Genomic DNA, 27,058 nt, shown 5'->3' with positions numbered 1-27,058 from the left:
CGTCAACACATGAAGAAAGGCAGAACGAAGTTTGTCTGTTTAGGCTTGTTTTCCTATAAAGTCCACACAGAAAAAATGGTAATATTCATCAGGAAATGATTACAGAATTTTCGTCGAAAAAATGTGTTATTTTTTATCAGGAACTAGTTTTTTTATCACTTTTTGGTGAATTTTCATAAGTTTCACATTTTTACACGTTTTTAAATTATATTACTCAAAAAATAGGTAATATTTAACCAATCAAATTTTCAACCTTCCAAAATTAAACGTTTTATTTTAATATTCCATCAGTGTAGTTTTTCCGCCAACTCGGATTAAAAAAAATCTGAACCATTTTAGAGTAAACTTTGGATCATACTAACTCAACAATCGAAAATAAGACAAACAAAAAAAACCCTGATTCGTTACTCCGAAGATTTGTTTATCCAAAGTGAAATTTTTCCGGCCTTCGGATAATCGAGTCTGCACTGTATCCATCATAAAAAAAAATAAAAGACCTCATTTTGATTGTATGGATAATGTATTCGTTCTAAAAATAAGAAGTACTTCAATTTTTCATTAAAAAAAAAACTAAAATTGTGTCGAAAAAAATATCGAAACAGTTATGCGAAATACGCAAATTTCAACAAAACTTTGCTATTTTTTTTTTTTTTATTTCAGTTTAGGTATCTCACGAAGCCAAATTATTCTTCAAATTTCACAGAATTTCCTCGAGGTTTTTTTTTTTTTGTTGCATGCTTATTTTTCATTATTGTTTGTGTGCCACGAGGACGCGCTGTCTTGTTTTTGCATGCTTATTTTCATTTCTTTTGTGTCGCTGTTTGTGTGCTTGGATGAGTGGTTATTATAATTAAATAATGGCATCATTAGTGCGCTGACCACGGGGACGCGCTGTTTTGTTTTTGCATGCTTATTTTCATTTCTTTTGTGTCGCTGTTTTTTTTTTTTTTTCTTAACTTATTTTTATTAGGTCTTTTTGGGTGCTGTGACCAGGTTGGGACCGAGGATCAGTATAACAATATATAATAACAAAAAAAAAACTCTTTAAATTCCATACTTGGAGATCATGTAACTGACGAGGGTTACTTGGTCCAAGCGGGTCTTGCAGGTCTTGAACCTGCCGATGTACTCGGAGGAAATCCCCCACAGCTCAGCCGAACTGTAGAGTACCTCCCCGGCTTCCTTCTCCGTGGCTCCACCTTGGTGGTGGGGCCACCTTGGCTGCTTCCTGCGGGACGAGGGCGATCCTTGGATTTTCCGTCTGGAACTGCGCCCGGCAACGGAGGGAACTCCGCCGGCGTAAACGCCGGAACTGCTGAACTCTGCTTCTCCGCCTTCCTTGCCGGCGGTTTCGGATTCGACGCCTGCTGGCGCCTCCGGATGAAGTCCGCACGCTTAGGGCAGCTGCGGTCCGTGGCTTCGTGGGCTCCAGAGCAGTTGGCACACCGCTTCGGCTCGGCTTCTTGGACTTTGCTCTCGTCCGTCTTGTGGGGACCCCCACAGTTGTTGCACCTGCCTTTCAGGTGACAGTTCCTGGTTCCATGACCTAGCTGCAAGCAGTTCCTGCACTGGGTCACGTTCGGCCGCTTGTTCCGGTAGGCCTCCCACCGGATGATAGTGCTTGCCACAACTTTCATTGCAGAGAGCTTCTTCAGATTGGTGTATCCCTTGGGGAAGACCACAATGTACGGAGTTTCGTCCACGGTGGACTTTTCCTTCCGCTTGATGGTATGCACCTCCAGCGCGTCCAGCTTGAGATCCCTCTTCAGAAGGTACTTGACCTCGTCCGGTTTCAGTTCATCAGGAAACCCACGAAGAACCACCCGATGATTTCGTTCGCTCCGCCGATCGTGGGTGTAGAATTCCACTTTCTTCTTCACAGCTAAAAAAGTAGTAATCCAGCTGCGTGTAAAAGGCCTGGGTGTAAAATAAATATTGCATTATTTTATGCAATTTTATGTGATTTTACACCCTGAAATATGTAGCCCATCAGTATGGGAAACCTACTTGACCGAAATGTCAAACTCATATATGCGTTTATCCTTTCAGCTTTTCATCGTTCTGATGGCCGAGTGGGCTAAGGCGCCAGCCCTTACTGTTGGTGCTGGGTTTGAATCCCGTCGGTTGCAACTTTTTTTTGTGTTTGCAAAAAATGTACATGCAGTGTGTAATATCAAGTGTTTATTTTGACGAAGGTGATGTGCATGCTTTTGCATGCGATTTTACCATCGGATTTTTTGCTGTGTTCTTGAGTAGCTCTTGCAACTTGTCAAAATCTTTGACAGAGAAACAGGTCACCTTGGTTCCAAATCGGGTTAGTTTGTAAATCGGTTTGAAACCTAATTTACAACTTTCCACTATCGCCACGAGCTTGTAAAAATCCGTGGTTTTCTTCACCACCAAAGGTGGTTGCTTTTGTTTACCTGCCGACTGGCCGGGTGGTGGAACCGCCGGGGCGTCCCCTCCTCCTGCTGGGCTGGCATTGTTGTTGTTTTTGTTATCCGCTAGCGGGCTGAACTTGTTATTGTTGAGCAGGGTCTTCTCAACTTTTTCTCCTTCGATGCCGATTCCAGTGACCTCGCTGGACTTCTTCCGCTTCCGATTCCCGCTGACGGGACGAAAATCTTCCTCCTCGGAGGATTCCTCCACCTCCATCTGTCAAGAACTTCCAAGCACGCGAGATGACAACACGAGCAAAACACGTCTTAACTTGTCGCTGGCTGGCGACTGAATCATGTGTCGCTGTTTGTATGCATGTGGTGATTGGTTATTATAATTGAATAATGTGCACTGCCGCTCGAAGCTAGTCCGTCCCATATGTAATTTCGTCAATATTGAGGTAATGATGCAGTTTGGTTCAAAATCATGTAAACTATCAGAAAAACCAATAAAATGTAGTACTTTGTTGTAGAAAGCCGGAAAAAATCCACTTTTTCGTGAAATTCTAACACGTAATCTTATGGGCGGGACAACTTTGACACGCGTTTTTCTCGGCTTGCTGTTTTTACATATGGGACGGACACGATTAGAGCGGCAGTGCAGTGCTTCTGGGAACGCGCAGTCCTGTTTTTTCGCGATAATTTTCGTCGTAAATGATCGTACAAATTTATTCCAACTGGCAGTTTTAGTATTAACTCATCAAACTATCGGTTTTATGAAGAGTAAAGCCTTATTTATTTACTATTTTTGAAATTTGCTCGCGTTATCTAAATTGTAAAAACCGTAAAAATATACTGATTAGTCTAGCCCATAGCACTACTGCTCGGCTGGCACGCGTTCGATAAAAAAAACTTTTTAAATAATCAATTATCTATCTTTCCGCAGCCGGCTGCCTAAGATTTAAAATTTTCAACCGATAAACAAAATGCTCATGGTCACATCACAGCCACTCGTGAATCCTGACCTCATACCCTTCTACTAACCCCCTCAAAACTCATGTGATACTTTGTCGGAGATGCAGTCGATTGGGCGGTCTCTATCACTCAAGTATCGGACTAACATTCCCATCCACTTCCCCGTGACCCTACCACTGGTCGTGGCCGGCGCCGGTATTGATCAGCATGATAGGGGCCTTTGAGAAGTTGCGAAGCGAGGAAAGATAGCTCCCACTTATCTTCCACGGCTCGTGGATGTAACTTCTGGAGGTCCTGGTCAATAACGGAGTAGCAACTGCGGGTGGGCACCTATGCTTATGCTTATGCTTATGCTTAAATTTCACAGAATTTCTTCGAAAATTATAATTTTTATTATTTGCAATATCGGTGAATAATTAAGCCAAATGTTTTTAAAACACTAGAAACCCCCTAAATGATTATTGACAAATCTTTGCGTTTGGAAAAATTATAATTATAAATTATATATGGAATTCTCCGCCAACTCACACAGCATATTCCAAAATTTGTTTCTCAGCATTTAAAAAAAAATGAAAAATTGGTGGTGGTTTGATGGCGTACTCAGGTTAAAAAAATGTGTTCTTGATCGATAAAAATAGAAAAATAGTTTCGGCCATTTTTCGTTACTTGGCCGTAAAAAATTGGGATATGTCATCTTATGGGAAATGTAATAAATTAATAATTTAAAAGTTTCGTTTACAATTTTTTTGTCATTCTAAAAATTCGTGTTTTCAAATTTACAGGTTAATTATTGAGAGTGTAACAATGTTCTACAAAGTTGTAGAATAAAAGCAGACAATTCACAAAAAAACTGTGCTGGTTACAAGCAAACTCCCAATGTTTAAACATCATTTTTTTGTAATTGTCTGCTCTACAACTTTGTAGAACATTGTTATTATATCAACATATTATCAGCTCTAATTTACAATACAACTCTATTTTAAATTAGATTTATTCTCTAAATCTAAAAAATCTGATAAAATAATCAGATAGATAGATACATTAGGCTGGTACAACATTGTAATGTAACTTTTTGACCCTTGGCTCTGGCCGAGGTCGACCCTATATTTAAAAAAATATCAATAAATTCATGAATATATCGCTTTTTTTTCAAGGTGTTGCGTCAATGTTTGATGTGGGGTCCTAAAATTTAAAATTTATAAAGACTAAATAATGCTTTTTCTATAGATTCAAAAACAAAATGTTATTCAGTGTTTCCTTAATAGTTTACAACCAATTGAACAAGCTTTTTGAAAATAAATTAAAATTTTTGGCAACATTTTTTTTGCCTGTTAATTTTTCGAGGCAATTTTCGAGAGGAAATTTTGGGTCAACCCTAAAGATTTCCGCAACATTATAATTTTTGGGACACACTAACCCACACAGATTAGCACAACAATGTAGCCAAATGCTAGAGCTAAACGACGATGACTGCCCTGAGTTACACGCTCAATTAATGATTTGGTGGTATTATGAATGAAGGTGACCAGCAACAGCAGTGACCACTATTCCAGTCACGTGACGTTGAGCATAAATTGAATGTCATTTGTTGTTGCTTTCGCGATATTTTTGTTTTGTCTGTGATTTCGGAATTAGATATGCATCTTGACGAAGGCCCCCGGCAGTAAACTCTTGGTACAGTGATCCTTACAAAAAAACTCCTCTATTGTTCAATCACAAAGAAGATTTTATTCGACTGTGCTTCCTAACAAACCAAAAAATATTTAAAAAGAAATCTTCCACGGTATGACTAATATCTTACAGACTAAAACCTTCGACACTTAAAATACATCAATTTTCTCAAACAAACTAATCATATGGCACAACACACGCTTCCGGTTTCTAGAAACTTCAGTCGTGGATCTTGCCCTGGCAGGTACATGTGGCCAGACAGTTCCGCTGCCGCTCGAGGCCCTCCAGCGTAACCGTGTTGCACAGCCAGCCGGGCCACGTCTTGTAAAGCTCCTTGCAGTTGGCCCACAGGTCGGCCGAGCTGCAGGTGTTCGTGCACAATCTGGAAGGAATTATCGATTTGTGCTGGACTTTTAGGAAATTTAGGGGAAAAAACTTACTTTATTTTCTTCGAATGGCAATGCTGGTGACACGAACTGCACGGTTTGCCCCGTCGATATGGTAGGCCAAGTTTGTCCTCGTGATTTCCGCTGCAAATGAGTGAAAACGAAAATAAGTTCGACAAAAATTAAATCACGCCTAACAGCTGTACTCACATCGGGCAGTAGTTGCACACGTAATTAAAGTACGGCTTGCCCCGGGGGCCACCGCGGGCACACTTGGCCAGCCCGCAGCCCACCTTGTGCGTTGCAGCCCAGACCATCTGGGTGTAGTGGCCCACCGCCACCAGGTCATTCTTGGGCGACGCGTAGGTAAAGTTCTGCCGCTCCAGGAACCACGTGCGCAACGCGAACAACCTGCAAGGAATAATGAGAGATTTTCTTTAAAGTTTTTTTTTCCTAGAAGGTGCACGGAGGTAGTTTTGATTTCAAAAACACGTTTTTAAATTGTTAGTTCAGCTTACGCTGAGAAGATTTCTCTCAGTGTAGAATTCCACGAACGCGTGTTGGGTGGCCAATTAACTATTTTGATCTATTTTGCGTGGTACAAATTGAAATCGATTCAAAAACCTGGTTATGTAGATTTCTGCGAAATGTTTGACTTTGATCGACGATGAAGTCGACGCGGTTAAGGCGTCATCAAAGAACAAACTATTCCGCAAACCACTTGGCTAATCGCCAAACGCCAGATTAGATCACAACTCAGATGTCGTAATAATTTACCACGAATCGGTTTGATGAAATTGGCATTTAGAAACCAGCTACTGCCTTCATTGTGCGCCAACTTCAAAGCCGTTTCAACACGCAAATATCTTAATGGAGCCGGTTGTATTCTAATTCCGACAAATTGATACGACATCCTACTAAAAACCACGATCAAAGGCTTGAAACTCACCAGGGCACCTTATGGGTCGAGACGAAGATGTTCTGCCCGCAAGCGCCATAGTTGTCTATCCAGCGTCCCTTTGGGCTATCGTGGGTCAACAGTCGACACTGGTCCGCCCACTTTTGCGCCGACCTGGCCGCTCCGTGGTGCCACTTCTGAAACCCACCCCAAGAAAAAAAACTGTTAGAACTTCGTTTGTAGAACATAACCACAAAGCGCTTGCGCTCACGCTCGGGCTCATGCTAATGAGCCGAAACTCTCGAAACGCATGTTCGAACGATGATCGTAGATGAGATTAAAACGTCTATCGCGAGTAGGTTCATGTGTTGGCTGGACACGTAAAATGATATTTTATGGGAACTCTTCCCGCGAGCGGGTTTTTAAACAGAAAAAATTGTTCCTGATTAGCATAAGAATTGGGCGGTTCACGCCTCTACTATACACAGTGTGAGACGTTAGGGAGGCAACCTGTTTGATCGATGAAAACTTGTTAAAAGGTGGATGAGCTTATCGATGAGGGGGGGAATTATCATAAGACTACTCATACAGAAATGATTGATAATTGAGTTACGATTTTATCGTATATCTCTTCATAGAATATTAAATCAGACGCTATTATCTAAAGCTGGAAGAGAAAATGTTAGAAGAGATACAACTTGCCTATGAAACTATCTAAAAATCTAATCTTAAGAATGATCTGAAGAAAAAAAAAATTTATTGAATTAAAAACACTGAATTGTTACGTTTCGGAATTCATGTTGATAGAAGCATGTCTCCAATATTCACCCAAATATAAAAAGTTTTTTTTTTAATTCTTTATTTTTTTATTTTTAGCAAAAAACAAATCTCACAAATTTCTGGCTATCTGGAAAGCAACTGATTTTAAATATAAAATTTGAAGTAAGATAAAAAAAATTCACAATATTACGTTTTTTCTTCACTTGCAAAAATTTACAAATACTTGAAGCATTTTAAATACGATGTTTCATTACCTGCTCATATTTACAGGAATGCAAAACCTCACGAAAAATATACAGTTTTGTTATCAATTATAGACAGGAATCTAGATCAATATTTTTTTAACGAATATGTTTTTTTCGATGTCAATTAACTTTCATAAAAGTTATATTTGAAACTCGATTATTTTTTAAAGTAATAGAACTTGCTCAAAAATATGCAAAAAATCCCAAAAACTAATTTATATAATGTTATGAAAAACTCGAATCAACGCAAAACCTCGCAAATATATGTTTAGAAGGTGCCCAGTTTAAAAACAATTAATTTAACTCAATTTTCATAAAGCTGCCTAGTTGAAAAAAAAACACAATTTTCATAAAATTAGCTGAAAAAACATTAAATTTAACTCATTTTTTAAAAGCTGCCCTTTTAAAAAAAATAACTCAATTTTCATAAAATTATAATATAACTATCAAAAAAACAAAAAAAAACATTTCATTTTCGAAAACTGCACATTTTGAAAGAACATGAAACTAGCTTGAATTTATTGAAAAAACGACTTAACGCAGTAGGGCTGGTCGCTTTAACGCTTGTGATGTTTCAATGCATCTAATACAATGGCGCATTACAAATGTTAATGAATGACAAGAAAAGTTCTAGACGTAATCTAATCTAAGGCACTCTCAAGGATCCCTTCGAAAGATTGGCTGCGCTAGGGTCTGATTAGATTAGATTAGATTAGATTGATGTTTTGAAACTATTTGTTCATTCTTTTTCAGTATCAATAAAGCTTTATAGAAGGAATTAAATTGTATCGTTAAATGCAGAATAAGGCGAAATAAGTGTGCATAAGGATGTCAACAAAAATTATTTTAGGGACATCCCTTGGCTCGATTTCTTAGGCGAATTAGGCATATGTGCCAATTTTAGGTTAATTCGGTCCATAATCAAAAATAAAATATTGCCTGGGTCATTACAAATTTTACGTAATTTTTATCATCATGAGATAGGGTACACAGAAAAAAATCATGGTAATATTACATCTGGAAAGGGGTACATCTTTTATGTCAGAAAAAAGGTGTAATTTTACCTCTGGAAATGTGTAATTTTACCACTTTTCTGGTGTAATGTCTAAATTGAGGTAAAATTACATCATAAAAGAGGTAATATTCAACCTTCCAAAATTACAGCTTCCAAATTTACATTATTTTTTTCTGTGTAGGGTAGTCATCAATGAGACACTTTTGGTTTTCAACTTTCAACGACTTTTCTATTTTTTTCATCAGCATGTTTTAATAAGCTTTTAGTTGCATTATCTTTCTTTTAATGTGTTCGATCCGACATCTACAGCCAGAGTTATTCAACTGTCTCATTGTTGACACACTTGGCAGGAACAATGAGACAGCTGGGGAACAATGAGACACTCTACGAAAATCAACATTTTTCTAGCAAAACATCATGTTTTGTATTGTTCCATTGCAGGTGAATTGCCTTGAACATTTTAGAGCAATTTTGCCAGCATGAAACTTGTAATAACAAAAGTTACACTAAAAAGTAATTAAATTTTGTAAAATCCATATATTAATACCAAATAACTTTGTATTTTTGGTTAAATGAAGTTTAAACTCTATAAATATGCAAAAAACCACTTTTAATTCATGTTTTGAAAGATTTCCATCGATTTTGAAAAGTTTATTGAAGAAAAATCAAAGTGTCTCATTGTTACCCATGGGCTGAAATGAGTGGGGAACAATGAGATAGCCCTGGATTCTGGGTTTATTCTAAATTTTGGCCAAACCTAATTAAAGGACATTGTAGCCCAACTCAATCCCTATAGAACGTTGAAAGAAATTTGAAGAAATATTAGTTTTGGTGTAAATGGCAGCCTACGAGAGAAAAAGTATTTTTTGTCCATAATTTACATTTACACCCCACTATTATGGTAGACGTGTATCCAGTAGACACACCTTTCCAGGGTTGCGAATGAGCGAGCGCTCACGGAAGGCTTGCTCGCTCCAGCTGGAGCGTGAGTTTTTATCAAGTAGCTCGTGCTCGCTCACGCTCACCGGAGCATTTTGCACTCACGTGAGCTGGTGAGCCAAAGTAGGGGAACAGCATCTAATTCCAGCGTGCCTCTAATGTTGGCAGGTCAGAACTTTGACATTCAATTAAAGCTTATTAAAAGCGTTTTCAACTGAAATCGAGTGATAAATAGCTCAATAAGTAGTGAGCAAGCAAGTTTTTATCAAAAGTTTTGCAAAATTAGTTGTTTAAATAGTGAAAATCAGCAAATTGGATGGAGTTAGGAGCGAGTGCTTAACCTGCCAAACATACGAGAATTTCCCCTAGGTACCTAGTTGTTTTTTCCTGTTGAAGCATCTGCCTGTTTGAAACGAAGTTTCTAGAACTATCTCAGCACAGGCAGCAAAAACAAACAAGAAAGTGGTCGAACAAACAAAAGTAGGCAGTGAAATGGATTTGATCAGCGAACCGAAATTTACGTTCTATATAAAATCTAGACATTTTTCGAACAAGGAACCAAAAACTAATTTCATAAAGTAAACATTCATTGACGTAGATATGCACTGTTTGTTCACAAATCAAATCCATATTGGACCATATTGTATTGTTGTTATGTACAAAAATATTGACAATTTATGTATATTTTATTTATTTTTAAATAATCTTTTAAACAGTTACAATCATCCTTGTTCAAAAAATCATATATAACTTGTAATTGAATATTTTCAGAGGTTTGGTTGCGAAAGTGTTGAATAAAATCCACTTGTTGGAAGAAGAGCCAACCTTTTCGTGGTGAAAAATATTGACAATTTATTTGATTTGAGTCAAAAGGGTTATTTCAACCCTTAGGAATTTTGAAGCATATATTTAAAATAGAACTGTTTCAAAAATGTTACCCTAATTTCTAAAATGTTTGCCAAATAAACACTAACCTTATAAAAATTATTAGCCGTTTCTAATCACTGAATCACTGAAAATTGAATAAACTGAATAACTTTTTTTTAATGGTAGCTGATTAGGTACATAAAAACAGTTTAATGTTATATTTTAATCAAACAATTACCTTGAATCGAGCTTACCAAAGCATAAATCCTCTTGAATCAATTCATTGTTTTGTAAGTTTTTCTAAGGTTTACAGGCCCTTTTATTTAGGCGTCTATACCCTTCCACCCCTCTGCTACAATAAGGCCTTTGAATTCTAAAATATTTATACATTCGACTGTATGTCTAAAAAATTATTTGACCCTTGCAAATCCAACCATTTATTTAAAAACATGATTGATGAAATTAAGCTATTCCAATTCATATATCATGAAATTTGTTCACAAAGTCATATTTCCACAGCCCTACTGCACCTGACGCAAAAAAATCAATCTAGAATTGAAAAAAAACTTTCTCAAAAACGTTAGATGATTAGCGACACGTCCAAAATGAGCGCTCCGTGAGCGAAATATGAGCGCGAGCGCGAGCGTGGAGCAAACGTGAGCTGAAAAAATCGGAGCAAACGTGAGTGCGGGCAAACGTGAGCTAGCTCGCGTAGCGCTCCTCCTCACGGATGAGCGAAAGTGAGCGCTCACGAGCGCGTGAGGAACGTAACACTGCACCTTTCCCCCAAATATGAGCCTGATTGGTTGAAACTACGACTTGTGAGAGCCATTTTATCATTGTCCCCCGTGTCTCATTGATGACTACTCTACCCTACACACGTGATATATGATGTGTTTATTTATGGGTTGTTTTTCGAAGTACTATTATTAAGAAAAACAGCAATGCTACTGACAAAATATCTAAACCGACCATGAATTTATTGATTGGGATTTAACAGTATAGCGTACTTTTTCAGTAATTTAATTTTTTTTTATTTATTATTCTTAATTTCTTGTACATACCTAGATGCATATGGTTTAAATTGAATCTATTGGAAAAAAAATTGTTTACGGGCTTAATTAAAACCACTACTTTTATTTGCGAAAATAAATATCAGTAAAGGTGACTTCACTAAACTTATTGAGACAGGTTTATTAAAAGGCAATTATAAACCTGCCCAATTAGCGACAAAAAACGCCAAACCTAACCTCCACAAATCACCAAACTTCTGTCACAAACAGGAACATAATTTGAATGCAAATCCGATAGTGACAATTTATAGTGCAAAACAACGAAAAAAAAGTTCGAATAACACCTAAGCCAATCGATTTGTCACCTTAAAATTTGCAAACAAAAAACTTTGCATCAATTATCGTGTATTCCATAAAAGGAACCCTCAACCAAATGGGGCAACAACTCCCACGCTCCTTTTTTTCGCACAACCGTTTGCCCAGGAACTCATTCAAGTTTGTTCATTCATAAAGCGCGATCGATCGGTTCTGGGCATCTCCCATGGAGGAGGTCAATAAAATGTATGAACATGGCAAGCAAATGAATCCTGTCGTCCTGTCACGCGGGAACCGCCGCTGCTGCATTCGGACTTTATAATGAGCCAATTTGAGCTTCTTTTCAACCATATGCTCACAGCAGGGTGTCGACCGCACCCCCAAAAATGGTCACTAGTCGACCATTTCCCATGACTGGTAGTGAATGTCAACGCCTGTGGTGATTTAGCGCACGCCTTCCAGTTCAAAAAACCTGCACTCCGCGGTCATCCCGCGGGTCACCGAATCAAAGCTCCCAAATGGAAGGTGTGACCGGAGATATCACGCAAAGCTGCGAATCTTTCCCTCTCTAAAACAAACAGCTGCTTCTGATCCTGCTGTGTTGCTTTATAGTTTGGCCGCGCGATATTCAGGTCATCCAAACAGTCGTTTATCAGCCCACTCCTTCTTTGAAGCGCGACTCGAACTCAAGATGTGCCGTATACATGAAGAAGAAGATTTCGCGAATTCGCGCGCTATAAATTTGGTCACCACCGGATCGTTTCGAGCGATGGAAATGACAAGTTCATGCGGGAAAAAATATACTTAATCCCATAACTATATGGCTTAGCTAAAAGATATTAGGGAGACTTTATTAAGGAAGTGATACCTGTGATAGCTTGACATTAATTACTTATAAAAATTCAAACAGTAACCAATCAATTGTCATTTTGAGCTCAAAGTTTCAAATTTAATGCATTGTATTGCCTATTTTTCAAGCAAAATGTATCTCAAAACAATGCATAGTTCCAGTTAGGCTACTAACAAAAATATAACGAAAAATTTATGAAGATAAAATCTAATTAAACGCTCTCTTCATTTTTTTCCTGCCATTCGTACAGTTGTTTTTCCCCATTTTTTCAAAAAACATATCTAGACTTTTTTTAATTAGGTCCTATAACAAATGTAAACATTGAGTGTATCCCGCTTACTCCGATGGGCTTGTAAAAAGGATACACTTAATAGCGAGTTCACGAACAGGGCATATCGCTTTGTATGGGACGTCGTTTGGACCTCACCAATCTGCCTGAAATTTTCAGGGGTTGTTTGTACATATAAAACTAGCTTCTGGCCAAAATATGAGCACTGTAGGTCAACTGGAAGTGGGGCAAATCGGGACACAAAGTTTGAAGGTTCAAAAACGTCAAAAATCTTAAAATGGCTTTAACTTAGGCAAAATTCAATTTAATTTCAAAATTCAAAATGTATCTGAAAAGAGCTTAAAAAATGCAACAAAATGCAGGGAGAAGCATCCCATTTGGTTAAATCTAAAGGAAGTTATTGGCATTTTCGTGAAAAAATAGCATATTTTTTAAACTTAAATAAAAAAGTGTTCCATCCAGATATCAACTCGGTTCATCCTGCAGCTTGTGACATCTGGGACAACCATCTTAGACTGAGAACGCTTTGGGTAAGGCAGTTTAACATATTAAATAGACACTTTTAATTTTAGTGAATTTTTAAGTTATAAATTTTTGGGACCCCTTCCGGTGATAATTTCATCATATTCGTGTTCCTGAGACAATTTCACTATAGAAACGTGCACAAAAATGTTTAAATTCATCCATTTTAACCCTTTAATAAATAAAAGTTGAAAAAAAAAAACTTCGAATCACATTTATTGAAAATCAAGTTCGTTCCCAAGGATACTAGATGACACCAGAAAAAAAGCAGCTTCTTAACATTCGTTGGAATTCGTAAAACCCATATTTGATCAAATATTTGAAACAATTAACACACAATTATTTGATTCTTTGGGGAAAACCAGTATAATATTTTTTATTATTCTTAAACGAATTCAAAACAAAATTTTAAACCCTAATTTCTTGCAATTAAATTGTCTGTGTCATACACGGCTATGTCACGACTGTCATCCACATACAAGGCGAGTGAAGTCAAAATCGAACCAAGATCGAACCAAGTTTTTGGCGCGTAGCGTTTGAAAAAGTCGTAAGGGCATCGGTCATAATTAACAAAAATTAAAACTTTTTTTAGTTAATTTTTTTATAAAAAGATTTACATTTAATCTCGGACTGAAACTTGGGGATCAGCATTTAATGTCATCGAGCACCTTATGTTGGCATATCACCTTTTTGATGGTCAATTAAAACTAGTTTAAAACATTTTCGACAGAAATTTAGTGAGTAGGTATTTTAATAACGCAATTTATTTTAAACAAACGGTCAGGAAGAATTAAACGTAATTTATGTAGTTTCAAGGAATTGAATTTATTTCATTATTAGTTTAGTGTATTGTGATATATTGCCTTGTATATTGCTTGAATGGTCAAGTAAAATGTAACTTACGGTCAGTTACGCCCGCTCAGTCGCAAGGACTCCCAGAAATATCCCAAGATCGGCTCAATAGGGGAAGGAAAAGACCATGTTTGCTCTCCTTAATGCGGCACGTTTATTCAGCCCTCAAGACCCTAATTCCCTACTCCTAACAACCTAACCAACTAACCTTGTGTGTGTGGTGTGTACGGGCCCGGTGGTTGAACTGCTGCACCCTGCTTGCTGGCAGCGGTCTCGATCGCCGGCGCTGCTTCCTCGATCCGGCGCAGTGTCCGTGTCCCTCGGGGACACGTGGTTTCTCGCGCCGGAGTATAGTTCTCCGAATCTCCTCGCGGTCTTCTCAACCGCTCTGCTCCAACTCGCTCGTCTGCGCACAGTTCCCGTCCGGAATCTGGCCTGGGTCGCTCGTGGACCTGCTTCGCTTCGACCGGGTGTACCGGGCACAATGGGGGCGGTGTGTTGACGGACCGCACGCGTAGCGCAACACCGGTAGACACCTTCGGTCCGGTTCGTGCAGATGGTGACGGCTGCACAGGCTGCCCAGCCTCGGTGATCAGGTGACGGTAGATCACTTACAAAACTCGTACGGCGAATCGATTGCCAACTAGGCAAGACTTGGCTTAATCGGCCACGCGGTCGCGGGTTATAAGTAAACTTTTCGCTGATCGAACTTCCAGGTGTTGTTCGGTTTGTGGCTCTCGTACAAGTGGACGAGTCTAGCTGAGAAGGTCCTCCAGGAAGCCTCGACCTCCTCTCAGCACTTAGCCGTGCCTTGCGTTCTTCGCAAAGAACGCACAATTTGCAGTTCAGTGGCAGGGTGGGCATAGTGAGGCGTGTAATGTTGTTTTGGCTGCGTACAATACCTAAATGTGTGTTGTGTGTTTGATATGACCGTTGTGCCGACTTTCTGCAAGATCTAGCTCAGATATTTAATTGTTTTGGGTTATTGGTTGATTTTTGGGCTTTATTTGGACGTTTTCGGGTTGATCTACCTTAGTTTCCCTATCTAGCTAATTAGCATTGTGGTCTACCTTCCCGTTTTTAATGAGAAAACCCCGGGACATACTGGTTGAACCTGGTGAAAGCGTGGACGAAACAAACCGTTTGGTCACAAAAACTTTGTAAAAATTTTATATTATAATTGTTAAATGTGGACAAATTTAAGTATCACTTGTAATTATCTCAAATATTATGCAAAAGATAGTAAAAACCTCGAGGTGAAAACATACAAAAAAATAATTTGAAAAAATAATTATGTATGTGTTTTATACGACCTTTTCAAAAACCAAACGTAAACAATATTGACAGCTCCTCTGGCGGTGACTTCAGAAAATTGCATGCGTGTCAGATCCTTGGTGTCATACAGTCACTAGCAGGTATGGAATAATCGCAAAATAATCAATTTCGCTTGCGAACTTTTTTCACCCGCGAAAGAGAGAGGAGGCGAATCACGCAAGAGAAAATCGCTCCCGAAATTCTCCAACAAAAATCAATCCGCTGATGATTTTTTTGTGAATTTTCTTGTCAGCACCACTAAAAACTTTTTATTTCACTTTATTTACACAAATTGCCCATCTACAAAATGTGACAGGTCATTTTTCGACGTGTGACGTTACATCTGAAAGTGTAGTAATGAAAAAGATATTCCGCCGAATAATCTAGATGATGATTTTTCTAAATTCCTTTTACCGATCTTTCGTGCGCGAGAGAGGAGAGCATGCTCCCTTCGGATTTTTTCTCTTGATGAACATCCAATGATTTTCTTTTGATGATGATTATTCCATCGCTGGTCACTAGAAAAAATTGATAAACTTTTTTCAGACTGCATAAAAATTTATTCCTGAATAGGGTCCTAAAGTCGTATGCAGAGAAGGAATAATCGCAAAAAAAACACGCTAAAAACCCAGATTTTATTTTAAAAAACATATCTCGGAATCCTGTACCATTAGAAAACTATATTGAGTATGTTATGTATAATTGTCCAAAGAATCCGATAAAAAGACACCGTCAAAAAGGACCTTTTTAAATGCTATGCTTGATTTTTGACACTCAAAAGTAGTTTTCTCTAAAATTCCAACTAATCATCTTTTATTTGCGTCTACAGATGCAAAATTACCTGATTTGACATAGGGAATGCAAGGACAAAGTTTCATTCAAATAATTCAAATAATGAACTGTGAATACAAAGAGACGAGTTTTTCCTTTAATTCCGCTATATATTTTTAATATCTTGACTGATACGACTTTGAGTCGAGAACAGAACACTGATGAAGTCTGCAAGTAGTAGACGAAAAACGTATCTGTCAAGATATTAAAAATATATAGCGGAATTAAAAGGAACAACTCGTCTGTATGTATTCACAGTAATTCATTCTGCTAAAACGCTCAACCAAACCACAAATAATGAAACTTAAAAAAATTGCGATATCGTTGAAAAAAGATTGTTACTTGCCTGGGAATTGATTTTTTACAAAATCATGCTTAGGCCGATGCAAATATTAAAAAAAATGTTTTTGTCCCTTGGCTCCGACCGTGGTTCGTGGTACGACCGTGCTTAAATAAAAAGCCATAGTTTCAACATTTGAATAAAACAAAGATTGTTAATATGCTTTTTACACTAGTTGTTTTGCAATCATTAGTTTTCAGAAAAGGTAAGATTTGACGAAAACAAGCAAAAAGGTGTTCAATGTGTAAATTAAAATAAACCCAACTATTTTAAAAATGATTCTCAACGCAGCGGAATGAATTTTAAATTAATTTCAGCTGAGTGCACTTGAATTTCCATTGAAATTTTGAAGTTTTTTGAGAAAAAAAATGTTTGTGGGTGTCAAAAACTTTTAAAATATGTGTACCTGGCTTATTTGCCGAATAAATAAAATCAGTTACTTCTGAATATTTTATAAAATAAAAACAAATTAGTTAATCCATATCCAATAACGAAGATTATTTAATCAGGTGTCTCAGACCCTAAGAAAATTTCTTTTTTTTTCTTTTTCTATGTCTGATTTTAATCAGTTCTTAAAAATTCAATTGTTTCAATAAGTCTTAGGTATTTTGAACAATTTTAATCGTTGTACAATATTTTGGAACGAAATAGACATGCTTCAAAGTGATATTTGGGCAACAACAACTAGTAAATAAGGGTAAGTAATGTTTTTTACTTTTAGATTAAAAAATATAAGGAGGCTAATAATTTTATACTCAACTCCTTTGTTTCAATAGGCAGCGAATGACAAACATGTTAAAGCTGCTTGAAATAAATTAACCACCACCACCCTTTGTTTCAATAATTGATTGAAAAAAAAATATTTTGAGCTTTGCTAAAATATGTTTGCGATAACATTCAATTCAAAGTAAAATCGTTTGCGAATTTGCCAAAAGTTATAATTTAATATATGATGTTACAATGTCATGATTATATTTTTTTCAAATTTTAAATAATTGCACAGATTTAACATTATGGCTAAAGAAAATAATTTAGTATTGTGCTTTTTTAAATATATTTACGATCAAATTCTCGAGACTCGAGCGTTGCTTAAAAATAAAAAATCTCATGAAAAGCTTAAATTAAATAGATATATTAGTTTTCAAGTCCAAAGAATGCACTTCCCATCCAAAGATTCTCTCTCCCCAACTTTTTTTTATTCGCTCTCACAACCCTACTCACCATACTAAGCATGTTGGCAGCCGGTGGGACCACTTTGGTGCGGAAAAAGTCATGCAGCACGACGATCCGGCGCTGAACCTTGCGCGTCCGCGGTGATATCACTTTCGTCGGCAGCTTGTCTCCATACAGTCTGGGCACTGCCGGGGTGGTTGCCGGTTCATGTTGTTGATGTTGATGATGTTCACCATGTGGCCGCGGGGAAGAAGAACATAGCACAGATAATGATCGTTAACATCTCGGTCAAGTTTATGTGATTTGCTTGAAGGAGTGGAATCGAAAATCGGGAAGCGACGGTTGATCCATACGATATAGGTGATAGATTCGGGATTTGATGACTTAATTCAAATAAACTTAAAACTTGTTTTTACGGTTTGTTGTAGCCTGAATAAAAAAAAACTGTATTTAAAAAAACACACATTTATGTCTCGAAAATTCCATTTGATGACCACATTCCTCGCGAAATTATACCACCCATATTGCCGTCATCTCGCACCGGGCCACTTGGCGCATTCAAACGATTAAAGAGGAGTGACTTTTCCCGCATTTTCTAATGGAAAATTAATAGCCAGATGAAACACGATTTGTTAGACACATATTTTCCCACACACGCTCGCGTAGATATGTTTCCCCCCTTTGATCGCATTCTGTCACCAGTTGAGCCGCTTGCCGGCCGGCCTAAGCCAAGTTCCATCGTGTAAGTGATCATTAATTTTGAATTTGTAGTTCTAATACGAGGGAAAGTGGATCGTGTCAAACACGCGCCAAAAGACATGGCCTGGAGAATTAATGAGGCGATTTGTTAGTGGAAGGGGTGACAAATATTTGACAGAGTTTAAAAATAATCCGATTTGGAATTCCGGTGGCCCGATTAACTTGAATAGTGCAGTATTAGTGCTAACTTACGTCTGTCAAACTTCCAACTGTGCGAGACGTCCAGGCTGAGCGCGAGAAGAACGATCAGACAGCTGAGTTTCACCATCGTGAGGTTAGATATGCTGGAAAAAATAAGAAAATATAGAATAAAATGCTATAAATATGTAACATGAGTCAATTTCCTAAATTCGCAATTATCGACGTCATCAACAAAAAAACACAATCACGATTTTTCGCATATCTGTTCCGCCATTCAAGAGGCCCAATAAATTATTTTTAATGGGCAATTAAAAATGTCTGTAATCGCGTTAGGTGGCCACCAGAGAACTACCCTTTCGTTCGTACATTACCAGACAGAATAATCGCAAATTCATTAACACTTCAACGACGAAGAATGAAAAAATCTTGAAATCTTCTTAATCAGACAGATGGCACACACCCAACCCACTTAACGGGGGCTGACTTACGACCGATTGGCACTAACTATCGGACACACATTATTGAACCGTTAACCTTTCGCGGGATGCTGCTGCGGATGCAGTTTGTGGAGCTATACTGAGTGAGTAAGCAGTAAAGTAAAGGCCACCTACGCGGCTTTAAACTTCCAGTTGTGAACGCGAGTACAAATATTTGTAGATCTACGCGCGATAAAGAGTGAAAATTGTATTTACAAAACGAGAATTTGAGATAAGGTTATGCAGGTACTTTTTTCGCTTTAAACGTCAGGGTCACCAAGGTAAGTAGCTGAAGTTTGTCAGATTATTCTGTTTACTTCTAAAAAAGAAGGTTATGGACCATAAATATTAGTTTATATTTTATATTTCATATATTTACTTATATTTTCAATGCACTCAAAAGTCAAAAGAACATACATCCTTTTTTTCTATTTTTTTGAAATTTTGGTGATAGGTAACTTATGTAATTTGGATATTGAACACATTTACGTTGTAAGTTTATTTATCAATTCACTTTACAAAAAAAATAACTTCAAATTCATTTTATTACAATTAAAACTAAAAAATGGAATATAAATTGAAGACATTAAAAAATACTACAGGTTACCTTTTTATAAGTTAGGCCCTGGGTGCTGAATAGTGGTTCGCAAAACGGCCTCAATTTTGAACTGTCAAAGTGGAACCAATTTACGGTGTGTGTGTGTGTGGTCCAATCCAATACCCGCTAACCGGTAGCGAAATTATGGGAAAGTATAATTTGTATCAGACTTTGTATATGCCGAATGCTGATACAACTTATCTCAGTCCCGGGTATTAGGTGGTGATAGCCCTCGCGCTGCTTCCAACGACCCGTTTCAGAATGACAGAGCTCCTTGCGGTCCAATTTCTATATTTAGACTTCCAATCCCTTCAGGCAAATCAGGGATCAGCGCGTACACAGAAAAAAATAATGTAAATTTGGAAGCTGTAATTTTGAAAGGTTCAATATTACCTCTTTTATGATGTAATTTTACCTCAATTTAGACTGAAAAACTGACATTACACCACATTACACATTACAGAAAAGTGGAAATATTACACACTTCCAGAGGTAAAATTACACCTTTTTTCTGACATAAAAGATGTACCCCTTCCCAGATGTAATATTACCATGATTTTTTTTTCGGTGTATTTAATATGAGAAGATAACATGTTTCAACACTACGGATCAATTCACTGTTACAGTGTAAACCTTCTGATGGCCGACTACTTAGCGTCCCAGACCACCAATCCGGAGGTGTGGGTTCGAATCCCACCTGATTCATTTTCGTTTTTGTTCATATTCAAAGTTCAAATTCCTCATTCCAAATTTCAAAGGTACCGGCTGGGATTTGATCCCTGAACCTTCTGCTTGTGAGGCAGAAACCGTAACCACTAAGCCACGGAGCCGGTGGAACCAATTTACGGTTCGCCAAAAGTAGAGAGTATTGTTATCGATCATTAGAAGTTGTTTTTTTTTTTGCAAGAATAAAAAATTTTTGGCTTTTGGAACCTGGAGGTGAAGTCAAAAAATCTTAAGAAAGTTGAAGGCGAGATCGTCATTTTTTATAATTATGAATGGAAATTATTTACTGAGTCGATGCGATTGTATCCAACCAGAAGCTTTCTTCATGGTTAGATTCCGTTTGAAAACCTACTGGTTTAGTGAAAATCTGCTCGGTTTGTTGGATCAGCTTCGCTAGAATTAGAGATGATTTTTCGCTGGACTAGGAAGAGCTGCAAGATTCAAAAATCAGCCAGAGAATTTATCTTCGTCACCCGTACAAAAGAAAAACCTCTTCTAACCGATTAAAACTTAAAAACACGCACAATTTTCCAGCAAAAAATGTCAAAAACCAGGCAAAATTAAACACATACTACTGATTATAAAACAGCTCATTTGCTTGTGCTTGAACAGCCTCCTACTTTGTAGATGTAAACAATTCATCACCCAGGTTAGGCCATTGCCAATATCTTTTGAAGTTTTTGTCTCTTAACTATGACCAGAGTCGAGAGAGGGACAACAAAAAAAATATAAAAAAGTATAAAATTTGATTTGACCAACAGTTGAATGAAACACGTGCCTTGAAGTTTTTTCCGGAAATTCATATAAATTCAAAATATTTAATAAAAAAAACAAATCCAAACATGCTAAATTTTAATTAAAAAATAATATCTTGCAATTCCGTCGTCAAACTACTTACTTTTCCTGTCATTCTCGAGCGACGAAACGACCGACTTTTCTCAACCAAAAATAACAAAACGGAAAATAAATACCTTTCAATACTAGTTCTGCCTTTCAGCACTAAAATGGATGCTGAAAAGATGAACTTTTCAGCACTAGTATCGAAAAGTAACATTTTTCAATATTTTTTGTTTTGAACGGTGAATTCATTTAATAAATGGATGTTCGACATAAAACTTCATGAAAAAGGCGTTTTTCGGAAAGCAAAAAAAAATGTTTTAAGGAACTCGTTGCAAATTAGTAGTTTATGCAACAAGTTGCAAAAAGAGGATTTTTTCAGTCGTAGATTTCGTACATTTATCCAACGAGGTTCACCGAGTTGGATAAATACGAAGAGTGCTGAAAAAATCAAGTTTTGCAACGAGTTCCATACAACATTTTTTGCAATTCCAAAAAACACACACTGAGTGAAATTTTATGTCAAATTTTCATGTATTTTGTACATGTACATGTAAAAATGTTGAAAAGTGTTACTTTTCAGCATTTATTTTGAAAAGTGTTGCTATTCGATTCTGTTATTTTTGGTACAGAAAAGTAGGCTATTTCGTCGTTCAAGAATGAAAGGAAAAGTAAGTAGTTTCACGACGGAATTGCAAAAAGTGATTTTTTAGCACTCGTCGTATCTTCTTTTTACAACTTGTTGCATAAAGTGCTATTTTGTCCCTTATTTTTCGGACATAAATATTAAAAAATAATGGAGAAATTTTGTGATCATTTCAATAATTTAAAAAAATATATGTATAATTTGGTCTAAAATATTAGAAAAGGAAAGTTATTTTTCATTTTCAAAAGATAAGCATGATTTAAAAAAAAATGAAATTATATTTATAGAAGCAATCAGAAAATTTCTCAAAAGTTTCATTTCAAACATTGAAAATCGGACCTATATCGTCAGTTGAAAGTAACAGGCTAATTAGGTGACACTTAGAGAAATTCATTTTTATCGATTTAATTTCTTTGCGAGGCTGTATCTCAGAAACTTATTTCCTCATTTTCATAGTTTCAAAAAAACATTAAAAATTTCTTGGCTATTAAAAAAAGTTCAGGGGTGATTTTCTTCAAGATTTTTTTTTAAGCTCAAAAAGCATTTAAAAACAAAAATTTACACCTGAAAGTAGCTATAACTTGAAAATGGTACCATTCATGAAAAAAATGATTTTCGATTGCAAAAATGATTTTCCCTAAGAACAGATATTCGGTACTCCCCTATGAATAGGATTTTCCAAGTTTTTTTGTCATGGTAAGGGCAAACTCAAATGGATGCTGATAGTACTTTTCAGTATTTAGTAATTATTTTTGGCGATGACAAGAAAGCCGTTTCGTCATTCAAGAATTGCAGGAAATTCACGAAATGAAACATGTTTGATGTTTACAAAAAGCACAAGGAAAAAAATGATATAAATTAACGAATAAATGAAACAAAACATGAAATAAATTGACTTACTTCTCCGCATACATTTCAAATAGCGTCATGCACACAGCCATCACGTAGAGCATTGCAATATTTGAAATGTTAGCGACGATTTGATAACTGTCATCCCCACAAAAAAAAAAAACAAAAAATCGCAAAAATTACATGGTAAAACTTGTAGTTTGACAATGTCCGAAATTTGTTGGAATTTTCCCTTGGAAATAAGAAATTTCAAATATCTCGCGTTTACCGTTAAACACCCCTAACATTTTTGCAGAGTTTGCAAAATTGAAAAAAAAAATCAATTCTTTATTTATACATGTAGAGTAAGGACTGCTCCTTTTCAATTACTACAATCAGAGTTCAAGAGTTTGTAGTTCTTCTTATTATTATATGGCTTTGCCAAACTTAAGTCTACTTTTTCCAATGCAACCTGGGCATGATTGTGGCCTCCACTTTTTCGAAATATTTGAGTTTTAAAATTGTATCTTTTTTACCTTTAAATTGTTGAACCCATCCGTTATTTTTATTTTCCTCGTTGGCAAAACAGATGCGAAACAGATAAACCCAATTTTATTGTAATCTAAAATAAAATCAAGCAAAAAAAGGAATAAATCATTACCTTCTGACTCCCCACTTGATCGGCACCCAATCACAGATGTTTAACACGCTCTTTCGCTCAAAAAATAATTCACTTATGTTCTTGAGTCCACTTGGTTCTTCTGGGCATCCAGATTCACTCGACACGCTGCCTGCCTGGAACTGCCACTGAACCCCGGCGACTCCTCACGAGGGTCGCGTGCCACACTCTTGAACTGCAATCTGTTCTTAGTCATATGGATAACTAATTATCCGCATCTTCACCGAACTCTTGAAATCGTGATTCTACTCTGCCTCGGATGGCCGGGATTCCTGGGTCCACTTGACTTGACGGTGGCCGGTCACTACAACCCACTTGACGCAGCACGACTTAATCTCTCACGTTGCACTGGTAGAAGGTAGACAAGCCGGTTCAACGGAACACAAGAAAAAAGTTGAATGAATTCGTTGTTTGCCCCCGCGATAAATCTGTAACGCACTTGTAGCAGTTTTTTTGGTCCAAATCTACGCACTTTGCTGAACAGTTCACACACCACGACCTGCTGTTACTACCAACTACTGCTAATCTTCAGTTAATCACTCACGGAAAGATTTCCTCTGTTTGGCAACTAGATAATTCAAAGTCGCGACTTGACCACACCAAATAAAACTGGTTGCTCAAAAAAAAATCCCGCCAACACAATGTGTCTATCAAGTTTCGGGACCTCACGCGATCTCTGAAGAGGTTTCGCCAAACTGTATATCTGAGTATCGGATCTTCGAGTTGGTAGCTGCAGTCCCGTCCTCCTCCGGATAAAAAGCGCGTCCGAACCGGGGCGCGTCTCGTTGTGAACTGATTTAAATATGAAATCACACATGAAAGCAAAATGAACCAAGGCGCGCACGGTGATGGTGACGGTCTTCTCCGAACAGATCTTAGGAAGAGAGAGTGAATGATTCTGGCTGAGCATTCTGAGAAGAGACATCGAGACAGGCGCGAAATCTAGATCATCGTGAACAAGGCGAGGTGAGCATAAAAGGCGCAGCAGCGCAAACTAGGAGAACAACCGTGACCAGGCAGAAACTTCGATGAGGAAAGGATGGTTGGACGACTCCTCCGGTCTGAGAAGACTGTCCAGGAAATTGTCAATATGAGTTTGATTGATTTTGAGGAGCAAAGTGGTTCGATTTGCCGAAGGGAGTGTATACTTAAACGATCGCTGGATTCGATGACCAACTAAGGTGGAATAAATGTTTGTAATTCTTAGAACTATTGTTGAACAAAAAAAACTCTGTTGCGTCAACTGAGTGCTCTTTTGGACTCGTCCATTGTGAACCTTGGAGAAAATGTTCATCTATCAATAATGAACTGAAATCCACATTATTTTACAATTATTTCAAATTTTATACTGCTAATCCCGTGAAATTGATTATTGTCAGCAAGAAACATTCGGTCTTGGGGTAATTGGGCCAATTTCGAAGTGTAAACGAAGAGTCTAAACACTTTGTATTATCCAATGTCACCCCTCTTAACGGTACAAAAAAAATCTAATTCAATTGGATCGAAATTGAGGTCTTACTATAGTAACACCCAGAACTGGGCATCGGCATACGAGAGGATAAAGAGCACGATTCGGTAGTGAAATGGTACTGTGTGCGGACGGTGAGGATAAATCCCGAAATTACCGAGAGTACTTTACTCATGGGTTCATTTTCAAAAAAAGTTCATTTATCAAAAAAATAGTACCGGTACCGAGACTCGAACCCAAGACCTTCAGCTTGTTGAACCGTGCCTTTGCCATATGGGCCACCATGGTTCGGTGACTAAGTGGCGGTCTTTGTCCATATAAGCCACTCAATAGGATGAACTGTTCCAATGAACAAATGAACACGCGAGAGGTCTTTACTCTCGCAAAATAGCACTTTCCTCACGTTTATTTTCGTGATGACTATCCTCTCGTTCTTTAACTTTGGGTGTATTTATCCCAAAAAAGGTATTTTTTGTGAAACAAAAAGAAACATCTATCAGAATTCTCGTAAAAGGATTCGTAATGCTCAATTTTTGTTGAAAGAAATGCCAAAAAAGATTTTCAGGGAAATATTGAGTAACAAAAGCTCTATTAATGTCTAACCAATTTCTATAAACAGTGTTCCCACTAGCCTAAGCCATCGGCTAGGCTAGGTTCATTTTTCTGGTTCAGGTTCACTCCACACGTCGGCAAGCATCGTCGGCTCAGGCTCAACAAGCGCCGTGAGCCATGGTTCATTTGGTTCAAACCAGGCGAGGCTAGCCAAAATGAACCATTGGCTTGAACCAGGCTTGAATCTGATCAAAGAATGTTAGGCTAAACGGCGAGCTCTGTTACACCATGATACTGTTCAACCCTAAATCTACTACTGCGTAACACTGTTACACCGTAACAGTGTTACACCGTAACAGCGTTACACCGTAACAGTGTTACACCGTAACAGTGTTACACCGTAACAGTGTTACACCGTAACGGTGTTACACCGTAACAGTGTTGTAACAATATTACAGTGTAACAATGTAACGGTGTAACACCGTAACAGTGTTACACCGTAACAGTGCTGTAACAATGTTACAGTGTAACAATGTTACGGTGTAACACCGTAACAGTATTACACCGTAACAGTGTTGTAACAATGTTACAGTGTAACAATGTTACGGTGTAACAATGTTACGGTGTAACAATGTTACGGTGTAACAATGTTACGGTGTAACAATGTTACGGTGTAACAATGTTACGGTGTAACAATGTTACGGTGTAACAATGTTACGTTGTAACAATGTTACGGTGTAACAATGTTACGGTGTATCAATGTTACGGTGTAACAATGTCACGGTGTAACAATGTTACGGTGTAACAATGTTACGGTGTAACAATGTTACGGTGTAACAATGTTACATCATTATATTTGTTACACGGAATCATTGTGCACCCTAACACTTATGCATAGTCATGGTTTTCATTAGCCGGGTTAGCCTGGCTTAAGCCATGGTTCATGGTTCACTGAACCAGGATTGAACCACAAAAGGAGGCTTAAGCCGAACCAATTTTATTGGTGAACCTAGCCTAACCGGTTCATTTGGGAACTCTGTCTATAAATCTTATTGCAATTGATCCATAAGAATCCCAAGATTAACCTCCAATAAGGAAGATCTACAATAAATGCATTTTTTCTAGGAAAATCCATCTATTTTTTAATGTTTTTATTAGATTTTTTTTGTCCAAAATTTTTAATTTTGTCCCGCGTATTTTTTTTTTCAATTGAACTAAAAAGCACTCTAACGTCAACCCCAGTTATCAAACTGATGTTGACTTTTGAACCTCATTGTTCAACGATTTCCGAGCACGTGTTTCAAGCTTTTGGCAGCTGTCAGTTGACCTATTAGTGAATTCGGATTAGCTCATTCAAATGTAGATCCATTTGGAATAGCGAATCCACTCTGTACATGCATTTATTTTAGATTTACTTTGGTGAAGACAATTCCAGAGGTCGATATCGATCAGACCATCAAAATCGTACACAATCAAACTCGAGGCTTCTGTTCACCATCAAAATATGAATGTTCCTTCCAAGTTTGTTCCAAATCGATGAAAATCGAGTTTAAACTTTATTAATTCGACTTAATAATTGTATGGGAAATGCTGTACGTTGGAAAGGGTGAAAATGTTAATATGTGTTAAACTTTTCTCTAAATTTTGGTTGTCGATAAAAAACATCATAAAGGAAATGTGGTCTATAAATTTATA

General features: G+C 37.4%; 1 protein-coding gene across 1 annotated transcript; it reads right to left on the bottom strand.

The window, feature by feature from the left end:
- Positions 1-5,058: 5,058 nt before the first annotated feature.
- LOC6036437 (cysteine-rich venom protein) lies at positions 5,059-24,117 on the bottom strand. The gene is made up of 7 exons (XM_001846432.2): positions 23,326-24,117; positions 18,605-18,696; positions 17,702-17,838; positions 6,360-6,505; positions 5,621-5,821; positions 5,465-5,554; positions 5,059-5,406 (listed from the first exon to the last, which is right to left on the bottom strand). The coding sequence occupies exons 2-7, from the start codon at positions 18,678-18,680 to the stop codon at positions 5,244-5,246; spliced, it is 813 nt and encodes a 270-aa protein (XP_001846484.1). The 5' UTR covers positions 18,681-18,696; positions 23,326-24,117; the 3' UTR covers positions 5,059-5,243.
- Between the last annotated feature and the right edge of the window lie 2,941 nt (positions 24,118-27,058).

Source organism: Culex quinquefasciatus, chromosome 2 (assembly GCF_015732765.1).
Source record: "Culex quinquefasciatus strain JHB chromosome 2, VPISU_Cqui_1.0_pri_paternal, whole genome shotgun sequence".
Lineage (NCBI taxonomy): Eukaryota > Metazoa > Arthropoda > Insecta > Diptera > Culicidae > Culex > Culex quinquefasciatus.
Note: the sequence above shows the minus strand (reverse complement) of the source record. Positions and strands in the feature narration are given on the sequence as shown.

Coding starts and splice junctions, on each gene's coding strand:
- LOC6036437 (XM_001846432.2), bottom strand. CDS start 18,680: ATGGTGAAACTCAGCTGTCTGATCGTTCTTCTCGCGCTCAGCCTGGAC. Junction 6,506..17,701: donor CTGCCAACATGCTTAGTATG/GTGAGTAGGGTT, acceptor GGTGGGTTTCAG/AAGTGGCACCACGGAGCGGC. Junction 5,555..5,620: donor GTGTGCAACTACTGCCCGAT/GTGAGTACAGCT, acceptor ACTCATTTGCAG/CGGAAATCACGAGGACAAAC.